This window comes from Triplophysa dalaica, chromosome 20 (assembly GCF_015846415.1).
Source record: "Triplophysa dalaica isolate WHDGS20190420 chromosome 20, ASM1584641v1, whole genome shotgun sequence".
Lineage (NCBI taxonomy): Eukaryota > Metazoa > Chordata > Actinopteri > Cypriniformes > Nemacheilidae > Triplophysa > Triplophysa dalaica.
The window spans coordinates 18,670,647-18,687,824 of NC_079561.1; the positions used below are offsets into that span (position 1 = coordinate 18,670,647).

Consider the following 17,178-nt stretch of genomic DNA (forward strand, 5'->3'; position numbering starts at 1 on the left):
AAGCAACCATGGTTTTACTATAGTAAAGGTGTAGTAACCATGTTTTTCTGGCAGATTAATAACCATTTGACTATACATAACATGGTTAAACTAGTTACTGTGGTGAGACCATAGTCAATTTGTGAATACTGTGGTTTTAGTACAGTACAAATAAAACCGTAATGGGCTGTAGCAGAAAAGCGAATCGGGATTCAATTATATCAACTTGATTTGAATTCAATATAAAATGAATCAGATGGGAAATATAATCAAATTTATCATTATATTCTGCACAGCGAATCGCAATAAAACATGAAGTTCAACATCCAGCCTATGTTTTTTGGGCTTGTTGTATGTTTGGGGAAATACAGGCGGGTTTTATTTTGGCTAGAATTTGTTTTCACCTAAATTCCAGGATATAACCGATTCAACATCCTCTAATCACCAAACATCAGAAGAAAAACATTTACTCTTTCGGATTACATTTACATTTATCACGGATATAAACTTTACATTTTTGACGGGAATGACTTATTTTCCTCGGTGGCATTTCATGGCAAGCTAGAAATAAACACTTTCACAACTGACCGCCGTTGTGACCTAGCTCATGTCCATGACCAACAAACCGCCCTTTTCATCATGGAAGACCGGCCTGGACCGGATCAGAACTGTTTGTAGGACTGCAGTCAATGTGAAAAAAATATAGAAATATACAGTTCATCATGTATGAGTCTCGCTTTGCCAGCAGCTGACACCCACTGTTTCATTCACAACTTGGTGGAAATAATAGTAAACTGAATAAATAAAAACTTTATCCAAAGGGATCTAAGTGCTTTAATGCTTTGCCATATTTAAACTTCAGTATCCAAAGATGACTTCACATATTCAGTACTCGTTGACTGTTTGTTGAAGTGAAGTAAATGAAGACTTGCACATTTATGATGCGGTTAAATGACTGAAGACTTTGTATTTCTTTCATCAGAGGTTTATTGGATCACAGAGGCCTCATCGACTACAATGACATGATGTCATACAGTTTTACATACGGTACTTACATTGCTATTGTGATAATAAATATTTCAAAATGAAACCAGAACACAATTCTTTTTCTGAACTACATTGTGATAAAACAAAAAGTGGCGTTTGATCGACAGATGATTGGGCTATTAATGGCATCGAAGGCTTTCATCGGTTACACTTAGGTTGCAATGCAAAGGCACTTACTGTATCTACAACAATCCTAATGATGTCATCGTATTTATATTTGTACTGTAGTCTATTTACACCTTTTCTTCACCAGATGCGACCTGCGCGACGCAACACGACAAAAGACATTAAAAACGCATGAGAACCCATTATAATAAAAAAAATTGTCCACACTGGACGCGACACTAGAAACCCATTGAGATCAAGCAGGTTGTCATGTCGCCGCGCCTGACGCGTCCGGTGTAGACACAGTGTAAGCTGCAAGCAACTGCAATGCAGAAACGTTGTGTGTCATTTGACTAACAGAATACAGTATACTTTCATAACTGTTATACATAAAAAGTACATTACGCTTTAATTTAACAACATATTTTTTGCGTCACTTACTTAAAATAAGACATGCAAAATTCACAAAACAGATCGCTACAGAATATCTCTACGAATCTAAGACAAAACAAAGCATTCAATGTAAAATTAGCTTAAAGCTTTTCATAGTTTAAGATCATTAAATATTATAGCACTATACTCAGTAGTTCAAAGGAGGCTCGAGACTAAGAACTGTTACATAACCCTATAAATGGCGATACTTTGCGTTTGTTTTTGTTTAAAAAAGACACATTCATCACCGTTAAAAACAATCACTTCTCTTAAAACAACTACCCTGATGTCCCTTTTCTCAATTATAAAAGAAGGGAAAGTACAGTGGAACATATATAGGCCTTTCCTTGTCGTATGACATCACATCATCAGACATTCATTAAATGCAATACAATAATTACAAACATCAAAAACTGTAAGCACTGCAACGCTGTGATAGACACTCAAAAATAACATCACCTAACATCTAAACACAAATAAAAATTCAGCCTGAGTTTCATTTGTGGCGGTGGCATAATTTTAGGACGCAAGAATTAGAAATATAATGCAAATAAAGTTTCACCTGAAACTGAAGAACCAGTCAGCTTAACCCATACCCACTCGGCTTTAAGTACCAGTGAAATTAAAGATTACAATTCCTATTTTTTAATAAAAATAATTGCAGCGTCTATTGTAAATAGTTTATCAATGTGGGTCAATCTCATTTTAAAGATGGAGATCATTGGCATTGGGCAGTTATTGCCTGTGCTACACAAAACAGCCGGGAAATGTACCAATTCTCCAAGCTACACAACTGCATTTGTTACACTGTGATCTTAATTTCGTTAACGTGTGGAACATTTTTAAGTTAAGTTGACCTGTGCAATAAAATTGCTGGTTTGTGCTTTCACTGCTGGACGGCATCTTTTGAGCCTGATGGGCTGAAGCAGTCCATGATTTCCTGCGACACAGAACACACTGGTTACTTTATTGTTGGTGGTGTTGCAGCTTCTACACAAGATTATACAGAATATGTTTGTATAACCCCACATGCTTTGTGTTCCTGCAAATTTAAGCAAAGTGATTATCATGCAAAGGTTTTTTTTCTTCTCGAGGGGTCCTGCAGGCTCAGTAACGTAACTCAGATTTAAGAGGAAACATCAAAGGTTTACACAAACCTGGCTCTCATTCAGCTCCTCGCTCTCCTGTGCCCCTTGGAATCGTGTGGAGGATAAAGCGGGAAAACTTGCTAACCGCGGTGGATTGCCCACACTGAACAGACGAGGCCTTTTCACTTGATCTTGACTGGACAGCGGCGTGAAGCTGTTTCTCCTGAGCAAAGTGGGCGGCATCTGGTGTCTGCTGCTGCCCTGAGAACACAATATACATCAGAAGAAGTGTTTATCTTGAGCTCACCCAGAATGAAAGTCAAGATTAAAGCTACAGGTTGATAAACTGCCGCTAGAGGGCGCATGATCAAAACAACAACAATGCTGTATATGAAGGCATGTAAAGGAGTGTGGAATGATGAGATCTGTCGTCTTCTACTCCACCGCTGATGGCTATCAATCAGACGAGGTAAAGTAATAAAGTTTTATAGATGAGTGCGTATAATTGTAGTTCATAAATTAGAGACTGCTCGAAACAAGCTAGGGGCGTTCTAGACACTACTTCCACATTTGTCCACGACACTGTTGTCATGCGATTTCTACATCAGTAAAGGTGGTAACAAAAGTGACGCGGATGTGACGCCATAGATAGGCGACTACACAGCCCAGTGTCACTCTTTAGATTTGCTGATTTTCTCACGGTTTACAAGTAGTTGGAAACATCTGATATATTGTAAGTACTATGCCAAACAAAATATATAAAAATGGCCATGTGGTTTTTGGATATTTTACAGCAAATATTTTACAAACTGGACCTTTAACACTTTTTATTTTCCTCATTAACTGTTATCAATGAACCCGACTGGTTTTTTACTGTTCCTTTAAGTCTTCTATACATGGGTGACCTCAGTTATTGATTATTGTTTTTTTGTTTCTTCTCATATATGATTTTTCAAGGTTTCATCCATTCGTTTGCGAATAATGGAGGCTGTTTTGAAGTGTTTTGGTATAATTTCGGGTGCTGGGTGATATCCATAAGTTACCTGGAGTCTCCCGTTTGTTTATTTATCATGGAAACTCTCGTAACATTTGAGACCCGCGATCGTGGTGATCTTTTGTCAGGTTTGCGATCACGGGCTTAAATGCAGACAGGTACGGTCATATATCATTAAACGTAATACAACTAATGGGTATACAAACTATACCCAAAGCCTTGCCATCACATCCAGGAAATAAGTCAGTAAATTTGAGTAAAATCATCCCGTGCGATTGAGTCACATGAAATACTGATGTGGGGAGGTCATTTATAAATCATAGGAGGTCTCCAGATAATAATGATGCCCTGTGAAAATAGTGAATGGTGCTAATGTGTAATCTACCGTTACGTCTCTAACCAAATTCACAGAAGGCTCCAACTACGCAAGCTGTTTTCTATTCAAAGCAGTTGGCGTTTACTTATAAAGTGTCCCATGCGTCACGCCCAATAAAACCGAGCATTTGTAGAGCTGGCCTCAAAACGTGTGTAGAAAATAGCCTATCACTTACTGATTTTAATGTTTTTGAATGTAAAAACCACACAAAAGTCATAAGTAGACCTCATATAACAGTAGAAAAAATAAATTTAAGACCAGTTCATGAGACCTTTAAATTCTTCTGACACCTCTGATCTCCATAGTTCGGGATTTTTTGCCATAATTCGTTATCCTTTTATGTTTATCACTTGTAACTTGTAAATATCTACCCAATGAAAAGTTTTATGACAAGGCTTGATGGAATGCATGAGTCTGATTGGCCAGTCGCGACATATGCAGGTTCGTTATTCACAGATAACAACTGCTCAAAACTAATAACTCACAGCAGCAAATCATTTTGACAGGTTTTTTGACAAATTAAATATAAACATGTCTTTCACTAACATATATGACATTACATTGACAAATGATTAACCCAAATTGCCTGTTCGGGACATTAGAACGTTGTTTCTTTCCTTCTTTCCGATTTTCGAAAATATTTCAGTTTATTAGGGCTCTATGATTTCTGTGATGCGAGTTTACCTCAGGTGCATTTTACCGAGCGTTTCATTTGAGAGAAGCTGCTGTCAAACTTTGCGCCAAGCCGTCAAAATTAAGTCCAGTTAACCACGTGACAAAACTGCTACTAAAAATTTACAAATCTAGTTATTAAATGTTATTAGACTTACAACACAGAAAGAAAAAAAGAAAAAGATGCAAGATACTGGTTCATATAAAAATAGTTGTACACCACAAAAGAAAAAGAAAAACAGAATCCAGAAAGATAAAAATTGAATTCTGGAGAAAATCAAATGGATTTCATAGGTCCCTAGTTTATACATTAACTACATGGAGGTAAATGAGTAGGATGTCTGAATATCCAATGATTTTCTATGAGCAAAATAATTAGCACAGACTTTATTTAAATTTATTAAAGAAATGTTCAATTTTAAGTCAAATTTGAGTAAATGATTTTAATAAAATAAATATTCAATAGCAAAAATCACCTTTGAAGTTTGCCATGTTGTCTTATTTTATTTTTATCTTAACTTACATTTAGGCACATTTACACTTGTGCCTCTCTTAAAATGTTACATGGATCTAAATCATGTTCAGTTAAATTAATTGAAAGCAGAAAAACTAGCTAAGGTTGTGTAGTACTACTGTATGCAATTGACCAATATCGGTATATGTATTGAAATGGGTATTTTGATAAATCGGTAACGATATCGAAAAAATTATATCGGTGCATCCCTATTAAATAGTGCGTTTCAACTTTGACAACTCAGTCGTCAATCATTGAAAAAGTTCAGTGTTTTTTTAATTTGCTGAAAATCAGCAATTTGGAGATAAAAGGTTTCAGCAGGACAGAGACGATAAAGATATCTCTGTGATTTGTCTTATTAACACTTTTGTTATTTCTATACTGTCTTTTCCTCATGTCTCTACTGGCGATACACATATTCATTTAATAAAAGGTGCTTTGCAACAACGCAAAATGGTAAAAATAAAACGCTCTACAAATACATTTTTGAATCACGTTAGAAAAGCTAAAATAAAACACACATTTTCATTAATACAAGTTCTATAAGTATCACAGCAATGTCCAAATGTGGTAAATATCAGCAGGGAAACTCCCTCTGTACTGAACCAACAGAAGCAGAGACGACGGCTGATCTCATCCACTCAGAAATGAGAAAAACATCCAACCAGAGCTATTTTCAGAAAGAGACGGGGGGAGAGAGAGAGAGTGACGAGTGTTGTTGTCTCTGACCGCAGACGTGTGGTCTCACAGCGAGGGTGTTTATGGTTAAACTCGTCCTGACATACACCCAAACAACAGATTGCTAACTTATGAAACTCAGGTCACTGTCAGTCACTGACGCTGAATATAAACTAAATCAGTCTTTAGAGTATCTGAGACAGCGAGATGTTTGTTACGTTAACTTAGAAACGCACAGTGCCAAGATCATGCGATTGACATGTACCTGTAAATTAAATGTAATGCGGGAAGTTCGTTCCGATTCAAAGCAAATAAATCAAGCACTACTGATTTCAGCTCAAGACAAGGTATATAAATATATATTATGAAAGGTTGTTTTCTTACCAGCGGTCTGTCCCGGTGTGTATTCACGGCTTCAACTTTCAGGTCAAACATTTCGACTTTACAGCCTGTAACAGATACAACATGTAATAAAAACATTAAAAAAACTTTAGATTTTATTTACAGTCAGGTCCATAAATATTGGGACATCGACACAATTTTAACATTTTTGGCTCTATACACCACCACAATGGATTTCAAATGAAACAAACAAGATGTGCGTTAACTGCAGACTGTCAGCTTTAATTTGAGGGTTTTACATCCAAATCAGGTGAAGGGTGTAGGAATTACAACAGTTTGGATATGTGCCTCCCGCTTGTTAAGGGACCAAAAGTAATGGGACAGAATAATAATCATAAATCAAACTTTCACTTTTTAAAACTTGGTTGCAAATGCTTTGTAGTCAATTACAGTCTGAAGTCTGGAACGCATAGACATCACCAGACGCTCAGTTTCATCCATGGTGATGCTCTGCCAGGCCTCTACTGCAACGGTCTTCAGTTCCTGCTTGTTCTTGGGGCATTTTCCCTTCAGTTTTGTCTTCAGCAAGTGAAATGCATGCTCAATTTGATTCAGGTCAGGTGATTGACTTGGCCATTGCATAACAGTCCACTTCTTTCCCTTCAAAAACTCTTTGGTTGCTTTTGCAGTATGCTTTGGGTCATTGTCCATCTGCACTGTGAAGCGCCGTCCAATGAGTTCTGAAGCATTTGGCTGAATATGAGCAGATAATATTGCCCAAACACTTCAGAATTCATCCTGCTGCTTTTGTCAGCAGTCACATCATCAATAAATACAAGAGAACCAGTTCCACTGGCAGCCATACATGCCCACGCCATGACACTACCACCACCATGCTTCACTGATGAGGTGGTATGCTCAGGATCATGAGCAGTTCCTTCCCTTCTCCATACTCTTCTCTTCCCATCACTCTGGTACAAGTTGATCTTGGTCTCATCTGTCCATAGGATGTTGTTTTTGAGGCTCACCAATGGTTTACATCTTGTGATGAACCCTCTGTATTCACTCTGGTGAAGTCTTCTCTTGATTGTTGACTTTGACACACATACATCTACCTCCTGGAGAGTGTTCTTGATCTGAACTGTTGTGAAGGGTGTTTTCTTCACCAGGGAAAGAATTCTTCGGTCATCCACCAGTTCTTTTCCGTGGTCTTCCGGGTCTTTTGGTGTTGCTGAGCTCACAGGTGCGTTCCTTCTTTTTAAGAATGTTCCAAACAGTTGTTTTGGACACGCCTAATGTTTTTGCTATCTCTCTGATGGGTTTTTTTTTTTTTTTCAGCCTAATGATGGCTTACTTCACTGATAGTGACAGCTCTTTGGATCTCATCTTGATAGTTGACAGCAACAGATTCCAAATGCAAATAGCACACCTGAAATGAACTCTGGACATTTTATCTGCTCGTTATAATTGGGATAGTGAGGGAATAACACACACCTGGCCGTGGAACAGCTGAGAAGCCAATTGTCCCTTTACTTTTGGTCCCTTAACAAGTGGGAGGCACATATCTAAACTGTTTTAATTCCTACACCCTTCACCTGATTTGGATGTAAATACCATCAAATTAAAGCTGACAGTCTGCAGTTAAATCACATCTTGTTCGTTTCATTTGAAATCCATTGTGGTGGTGAATAGGGCCAAAAATGTTAGAATTGTGTCGATGTCCCAATATTTATTGACCTGACTGTATATGGCATGATATCGTCAGAGTCCACAGTTTGAACTTTTGTTTCTTACAGATGTTTCTAGATTCATAAATGACACAAACCGTAAGCCACTGGAGTGAGTTTCAGAACCACATGGAGGGGACACTTCAGATAGGCCAAATCATCTGTGGAAAACAATCGCACAAAAATCAAAACTTCAAAACCACTTCATGGTTCCCACTCTTATTGGTCGTTTTTAGCCAAAGCTCTTGAAATGTACATTTCCCCTGTCATTTTTTTCCTTAGTTAAAAGCATCAGGTGACTGCATTTGACAAGTGATTTCCATGTGACAAGCAGGAAGGGAATAAAATGGCACTAAAGAAAACCATAACAATATGCAAAAATGTGTAAAAAACACGTTACATTTTGATAAATGGAAACTAGAATGTTAAGTGAATCCCTGATATTCCATGACTTCGACAAAAAATATATACAGCTCCATGACTTTCAATGTCTGGAATAGACCTTTTAAAATTCCATGATATTCCATGACCCTTGGGAACCCTGCCTCTGTTATCACACATACACACACACGTGATGTACCAGCGTTCTTGTCCAGAAAGTAAGCGAGCAGACAGCGCATGACAGCCTGATGGCAGATGACCAACACGTTTCCTTGTCTTTCCAGCTCCATGATGACAGGCTCCAGACGCTGAACCAGGTCCTGATACGACTACAGCAAGAGAACAGAGACCAAACTCTCATGAGAACCTCACAGAGAAGCGTTTCATACATGACCATGTGTGTGAAAACTCATTAAAGTACAGGATTTTTTGTCATTTAAATACACTTAAGAACATTACGTAAAAATACAACCTTGATATCGTTTAATATTGACTAAGTAAGGCCATGTTAGAGATTGAAATCATAGCCAAATTGCTGCTTGAAATCAAATTTTTAATCTCATAATATGACAGACGGGCTCACACATTTGAATATCGCAAGACGATTTAAACATTTTCATGACTTAAATATTAGTCACATTTTAATTCAAATTGTCACACCGTAATGCAAAAGATGGCATTGATTTATTGTAATACAGACAAAGTTTAGTAACAATGCTTTATTTCTATTGTGTAAAATATTTTGCTGTAATACAATACATAATTTAATGCAAATAATGGTACATAGTACCATCCTGTTTTTTTTAATTATAGGCAGACTAGGTCTGATATGTTTTTTATGTTTTTCATTATATCGACCGACCGGCCACATTGCTCTCTCAATATCATCATCGACCTTCAAAAAAACACTAGTTTAATACATCACATACCTCTCCACCTGGGTATCTGTAGTGATATTTGTCCTGGTCTCTGAGAGAATATTCATATGGATATGTTTCTTGTATCTTTTCATACGTCATCTCCTCACAAATACCCTGACACAAAACACAAACAAAGAAAGAATTTTCACATGAAAAACCCGTCTGCTTCCTTAGATTTCTAATTTCCAGGAAAGTGTAGGAACATTGTTTATAATCACGCCACCAATTTCCATGTAAGCACTAGAGAACCGAATGAACGTAGGCGCGTTAAAGGAGTCAAGTGTGACACACCTCCATTAAACATCTGCCTCAAATTGACTTCTCACAAAAAGACCTCGACAGTAAACGATGAGAAGAGTACAGTGATGAAAAACAAAAGCCCTGCTGTTCCAATAAAAGCTTACAGCATCAATCTCGTTCAGTATTTTCCACTGCTCGTACGGCACGCCCAGTTCCTCCGCCGTCTGGATGGTGCGTCTGAGTTGACTGGTCCACACCTTCAGGTCTGGGATCTTCTGGCTTTCCAGGAACCCACGCAGGGCTATAGAAAACTGACACAGAGCGGGAAAGGAATTAACAAGACCAGAAGCATTCCAAACCTGTGTGTGATAAAGAGCTGGCTCAGTGCATGCTGGGACGCGTGTCATCAGCTGGGGGTTCACCCATCCTGCATTACATGTAAACAGCTCTTAGTTGTGGTAAATCAACGAGAGACACAGCAGGTTGATGTGTACCTCTTTTCCTCTGCTGGAGAGCTCTGAATCCCCCCCGATGCAGCCCTGCAGGTTGTGTTGGCTCTCTCCGTGCCGGCAGAGGTATATGGAGTGTTTCTGTACGTGAATGTTCATGAGGTAGTACACAATCTTACTCTGGATGTAGTCCTGAACACGGTTGACCAGGAAACGCTGACCCACGTTGATCACCTGGATTAACGACAGATCTCTAACAAACAGAAAACAAGTGCAGAATAAAGAGAGATAGAGAGAGATAGAGAGAGAGAGAGAGAGAGAGAGAGAGAGAGAACCTGTTAACCAGTTTTATTTGAAACAGGAGGCATTTTGTTGTACTTTAAATGGCAAAAACCCCATAATTTATCATTTCTGACTGATTATTCAAGTGGGGAAGAAGTGTTTGCTGAATAGAGTTAATCTCCTAACTCAATCTTCAAAGCAACCGTTCCGGAGATGTTGAGAAATACTGCCAGAGGAATTTTAGAAATGTCTGGGAGCGTCCAAAGGATTTCTGCTGTATGAATTTACAGAGATCCTGGACGAATCTGAGAATGGCCAATGAATATTCAACTCTAAAATGTACTATAAGAAAACTATCCATGATCAACATTAGAGAAACAAAATCAACAAATGTATGATGGCTTAGAAAATATCCAGTGTGAGGAATCTACAGTTCATTGAAGGTCCACGTACGCCCTCTCCTGGACACTTTGTGAAAAAAATCAGCTGGTATTATTGACTAACAAATGAACTGATAGTTCACCCAAAAACGAATATTCTGTCACCATTTACTCTCCCTCAGACTGTTCCAAACCTGTATTGATGTCTTTGTTTGGCTACACGCTAATGAAGATATTTGGAAGAATATCAGTAACCGAGCAGATCTCTTCCCCATTTACTGCAGTAGTAGGGAGAATAATAATTATAATTTATAATTTAGTCATTTGGCAGACGCTTTTATCCAAAGTGACTTACAGTGCACTTATTACAGGGACAATCCCCCTGGAGCAACATGGAGTAAAGTGTCTTGCTCAAGGACACACTGGTGGTGGCTGTTGGGATAGAACCAGCAACCTTTGATTTATCAGTTCAGTGGTTTAACCCACTAGACCACCATCTCACACTAGTATTTAGAATAAATACTATTGGAGTCAATGGGATCTGCTCGGTTACTGACATTTTTTCAAATATCTTTTTGGGGGGTTAAGCAGAACAAAGAAATGTAAACAGGTTTTAAATGATGAAAGAATGTTCATTTTGGGTGAACTGTCCCTTTAAATGAGTAGTTCATTTCAAACTTTTCCCTTTCCATAGTCATTTTTATTCCTACTATGGAAAGTCAATGGGGGCATATTTTGATGTGAACTATTCCTTTATATTAAAATCAACTTTAAATTGAAATGTCACAATTTAACATTGTATTATACTAATGACAAATCATTTTGGAACACTGAAAGGTGTGAAGGAAATGTTTTAAGCGAAAAACTTTCTCATAATAAAACCTCAAATAAATAAAAATTGAAAAGTAGACCTCACTTGTCATGTCGATCAGGATCTAACGGTTGATATGTCACTTTGTAGCACTCGATTCTTTTGAGAAAATCATCCATAACGCTCTCTCTGTGTCGCTCGGGATAATCTGGGCTGGACACCTTCACATCCTAGAACACAAACATGACATCTCTATCGTGAGCTAGCAATAATAATTACATTTACATGTGTTCCTCTATCTATTTTACTTCTGTAATGTCACACTTCTAAGTAAAATAAGAACTGAACTTAAATAGTTACTGTAACCAAAACATTTGCATCCCAACTACCCAGCAAATGTCATGATGAAAAATAAAAAAGCCTTGTTCTGGCTTTTGTGGAAACTAGTAACTTGTTATCAGGGGCGGACTGGGAAGCAAATTCGGACCTGGATTTTTCGGCCCACATCGGCCCTCCACCAATTCTGTCAACGAGGGAGTGGGTTGGTTGATTGTATGATGGCACCGTCGGTGGGACGGCTGTACTGGACTTTGATAGAATTTCCTACTGGTCAGTCCGCCCCTGCTTGTTATTTGCACCTATTGTTTTATTGTTTCTGTTTGACCTTGTATTGCTCCCCGAACTCTTTGTAAGTTGCTTTGGATAAAAGCGTCTGCTAAATGACTAAATGTAAATGAATGTCTGATGATATAGAATATAATAGAATAGTGTTTCTGTAACTGTAGTGATGAAGAGATAGTATGGAAATTATTTCTGTGATTTCACTCACCAGGATGTTGGCAGCTATGACTTCAGGATCATCACAAATGGATTCAACAAAAAACACCTGCACACAAAATCATCACATTAAACAACAAATCAGCCATGACCTTCATCCCGTCCCAAACCCTGTTCAACTCTATTCTGTACAGAGACTTTTAGGATAGTATGCTGGTTGATCTCTTAGCATGTAAAATATTGACAGCAATTTCATTTGTAAGTCAACTATCTCTTCTACATCTGACTGTGCTTCTTTTCAACTTTATCAAGACAGATACAGATAGATTAGACAGACAAATATGTTTTACCGGTTTATAGACAGACATTAAGAACATCGGATATGAGATCAAGCATTTGTCCCGTGTAACTTGATGATGGCCAAACTGCTAACATTTCATGTTCTGTGATCTGCTGACCTTATACGAGTTCTCCTGCGCAAAACTCAGAATGAGGTTCCTTCTGTCTCTGGTCGTGTTTGTGGCATCGAAAACCTGCCAGAGACGAACACAATCACAGTCACATCATCATGACACTACATCACACAAGTCTGGAACTACACGTGGGCACATGAAACCTTACAAGTATTATGCTTTTATATTGTCTATGTAATGTAAAATCTGTGAAAAGAAACACGTACCGCGATCTGGCCCCCCTCCTCACTGAAATAATACTTCACATCCTGTAGAGCCACGATCGCACACTGCCTGAGAGAAACAGAATGATCATATTAAACTGTGAAGCATCAGTTACTGTGTTCATCAGCCGGTCATCGGTCTACAACACCGACATTAAAGCATGAAATATCAAAAGTGGCTTTAATGATAGATTTTATTTACCATTTGTAAATCACAGACGGCAAAGTGCTATGTAGACTTTATATAACATGTTTGAAAAATACGACCTCTCGAATCTCTGAATGGTTTAGATGCGTCGTTTTGCTACAAAACATAATGTTGGGTTTTGTCTTTACAGTATAGCGTGTGTAATGTTAGTCTGGACGTATCCTGTGTTTATACTGTACATGCAGACACTTACTTCCTGATTTTCATGGCTTCTTGGTTGTCATGACGGAAGAAATCGAAGGACTTGTACGACTGCACCGCCTCGCGTCTATAAACACCCAGATTGAAGACTGATAAAAGACAACACACACAGGGGAATTTAACCATCCTTACGGTAAATCCAGTGTTAAGCAAACTTAAAAATATAATTATATTGAAGGTCAAATTTAAAAAAATCTGAAATTAAATGAGGGAAATCACTGCAGCAGCTTGATCAAAATCAAATATTGTGAAGATTTTGTCGAAATATTACAATGCATTCAATCAAAGCTCTGATTAACCTGCTTCTTAAATGTCTGATGTGTCATTTTTTGGAAGATCTATTGACTGAAATGCAATATAATTTACACAACTATGTGTTCAGAGGTGTATAAAGAGCTTACGTAATGAAGTGTTATCTTTTTATTATCTTAGAATGAGCAATTTCTAGATTCCCTTACATGGGAATTGTCCTGCTGTGTCTATGGTAGCCCTAAACAGACAAACTGCTCTACAGAACGTGCTTCGTAAATACATTTTCTACTTAAGCATAGAAACAAAAACGTGCCATATCTTCGTTCTGTGTCAGCCATCGTAGCGCTTCGAAAGGGAGGGGTGGAGTGAGCCGTTGGTTGCAATTCACAACCTCATCACCAGATGCTGCCAAATTTCCCACACTGGACCTTTAAACCTGTCAGAATCAGACGGGTCTCTTAATAAACTCACACTCACCTTTTGTTGGAACCCCGATCCAGTTGAGGTAGCGTGTCAGTTTCTTTGATATATACGTCTTTCCTCTCGCGGGGAGTCCGATCATCACTATCACCGTGGGGGAGTAGGTCATGTACGACGCCCATGCTACATATAAACACATTCAATGATGTAGCAATTTCACAAGAGGAAGTGTCTGTTCACAGAAGACGTGTTTACCCTCATAACATTTCCACATTTCACATTCACATGTTTGTTTAGTGTCAAATAGATTCTCTGCAGAGTTTGTTCCTGGAAATATTTTAATGTGAATAAATCACAGATTCAGCACGTTTATTATCAACACGTTCTCTTTATAGATGTAACAGACTGATCTGTTATGCTTCTCATTTCAAATGTCTTATTCTGAAATAATATTATCACTCTATATGCCAATCATTTATGACCTTTCATACCACACCGAGTTAAGGATTCCAGGACTAGATACAGAACAAAAAGTGTGTGTTGCTTTAACAACATGAAAGTGTGATAATCATCATCATGCAAACGTCCAGACAAATCACAAGTGCAGACGCTTAGAAAACTAACATCACATCTGACAGTCATGTTTGTGTTAAATGGTGCCAAGTGAGATTTCAACCCTCATATTTACGGTAAGCAGTTTATCCAATGTATTAGAAATGATGATGGTTGGCTCATTAACAAAAACTATATGACCTGGTATAACCTAACCTTCGGGTGTTAGAAAAAGCACATCCTGCAACACAGTGATGTAATGAGGTGTGTCGCCACACTTGACTTATTTCTCCTTCTGCAAATGACTCTTCGCTAAAGATGAGAAACAGGACCCAACACGCCATTTGGCCTTGACATTCCCCAAAAACACAGCTCAGACCCATGGCTCAAATTCCAAATTTCATGTTAAGCTCGAGTGAACATGTTAAAGCTCAACCGTCCGGTCCAAATCGTTTTTTGTAAAAGTTTTAAAGTGCAAAGTCGAAGCACAAATCCATCAGGGCAAATTCATCTACCAGCAAGACAAACTGCTGTATACTGTTTGAGAATGAATCAGTCCACATACTGAAGTATATGTTTATGTTCACTATGATAAAATGTAGTTAATAAAAATATGCTGTTGTATATTGAATGCTATTGCTACACTTTGTTAACGCATACTACTGTAAAGTATACTGTAGTATTAACTTAAACCCTCAAAAGTGTTCATAAACGATCACCACTGTTTTCTTTGACCCTTAACCTGAGGTCACTCAATAAGTAACAAAAGAACTGTAACCTACTGGAAAGTTAGTCACTCTGCATATCACAATCAGTCTGATTTGTATAAATTATAATAACAACTTACAACATTTCTTCTCGATGATTCTGGGCTCCGTCTTCTTGCTGTCATTACGGTGGTCCATGTTTCTGACCGGTGGTCTTTAATGCGCAAGTTCACAGGTCAGCGGAGGTCAGTCCACCTGCCCATGTATCACATGACGTCAGTCAGATATTATTAATAAACGTCCAGGCGTTTAATCACACATGCTGTCATAATAACATCCACGAGAATGTTAACATCAAATATGTCACAAACTCACCCACGATTACAGAATACACGACCACGCGGGACATCTTACATTTAACTCGCGTAAAAATGTCATTTCTGCACAAGCTTTATAATAAGAAGGGCATTAGTGTGATCGCTGTGTTTCAGGAAGCGCGTTTGCGTTTGTTAATAGATCAAAGGCGACAAGCACGTAGAAATAAAATAAACCGGGAGCTATGTGAGTGACTAAATGGGAGGAGCTCAACGGCCTGGAAGTGGTTTCTGATTGGTCAAGCACGATCATTCTGCGTTGCTCTTTGGCTTCTCTACGTTGTGTTTTCTATTTTGTAGTTTCTCGGTGACAGTAGTTAAGTGTAAATTGCTGTACAGACATCTATACAGAAATTAAGCTTTTAGTTTATTCTCTATTCGCTGGTTTGTGTAGTCACATCACAGAATGAGGCGTTTTTATTCAACGTTTTATATTAAACATTTAAAAATTTCCATTTGGATGTCGGGTGTCAATCTTCGAAACAAAATTAAACGCTTTTACTTTTGTGAGCACAAGTATATTCAGTAAAACAAATAGCGAGCTGGGATTTAAGGAGCCACCGAGCGCCCACTGCAGGATTATACAGTTAATACCGAACAGAAATCTCTGTTACCAAGTGACGTTTCCCGCTCAACTAGCCAACCAATCACAGTGATGGTGACTAGAGGAGGAGGGGTTTGATGGATCCATTTGATTGGATAGAGTTGACGTCACATAAAGCTTAGGTGCGTCGCGGACTCTGCTGCTGTAACACTTTGAAATAAGACTTTTATAGCAAACAATATATATTCAAAACGCATTTAAATATTATCATTAATTATATTCTAAGTAATTTATGTTTCAGTTGTAAGTAGTTAAATGTGCTAACTATTGATACAAATCAAATGATGTAATCATGTTTTTAAATTTTACTTAACGTCCCAGTTAGATTATAAATGACAATTCTTATTTTGTCATAATATTGCAGCGTCTATAGCTTATCGATGTGGGTCTTTTTCTTTACCCTCATAATCTTTAGTTAAAAACTAACTTCTGATTATAGTGTAAGAAGTGTTATAAATATATAATTGCAAAAATAATCTTGAATATGTAAAGGTTTATTCATACAAGTATGCTGAACTGTTAAATATATTTGTATATGATCATTTATATGTATGTTCTTGACAGACTTTCTTTCCACACGACTTACGAGAAATGTTGTGTAAGCAAACATTATTTTAGTAATGCATATAGAAAAATATGTGTTTTTCCAACATCATTATTCAAGGCCGTGAATTTACAACCTTTTACTTACTCAGCTTTAACCACAACTATACTTGTTTTATTTATATAACTCCGTTTGCTTTGACATTTCTATACAATTATTACTCTTCAAACATACGTTGTCGATACATTTTGGCTGGGATCTCCTCTCCACCAATAAGCTGGCGTGTGGTGGCGCAATATGGCTGCCGTCGCATCATCCATGTGGATGCTGCGCATGAAGATTCCACCTTCAATGTAAAGCGCTTTCAGTACCCAGAAAAAAGCGCAATACTGTATGTCATGAATTATAAAACACAACCATTTATGTAGGTAAATATTTGAGTGTGT

General features: G+C 37.8%; 1 protein-coding gene across 1 annotated transcript; it reads right to left on the minus strand.

The window, feature by feature from the left end:
* Window positions 1-954: 954 nt before the first annotated feature.
* Window positions 955-15,751, minus strand: pfkfb2a (6-phosphofructo-2-kinase/fructose-2,6-biphosphatase 2a). The gene is made up of 16 exons (XM_056733244.1): window positions 15,586-15,751; window positions 15,351-15,465; window positions 14,009-14,134; window positions 13,272-13,368; window positions 12,874-12,940; window positions 12,653-12,727; window positions 12,247-12,303; window positions 11,523-11,647; window positions 9,990-10,197; window positions 9,660-9,806; window positions 9,265-9,369; window positions 8,535-8,664; window positions 8,053-8,115; window positions 6,270-6,334; window positions 2,721-2,912; window positions 955-2,503 (listed from the first exon to the last, which is right to left on the minus strand). Exons 2-16 carry the CDS (start codon window positions 15,406-15,408, stop codon window positions 2,450-2,452), a joined length of 1,569 nt encoding a protein of 522 aa, XP_056589222.1. The 5' UTR covers window positions 15,409-15,465; window positions 15,586-15,751; the 3' UTR covers window positions 955-2,449.
* Between the last annotated feature and the right edge of the window lie 1,427 nt (window positions 15,752-17,178).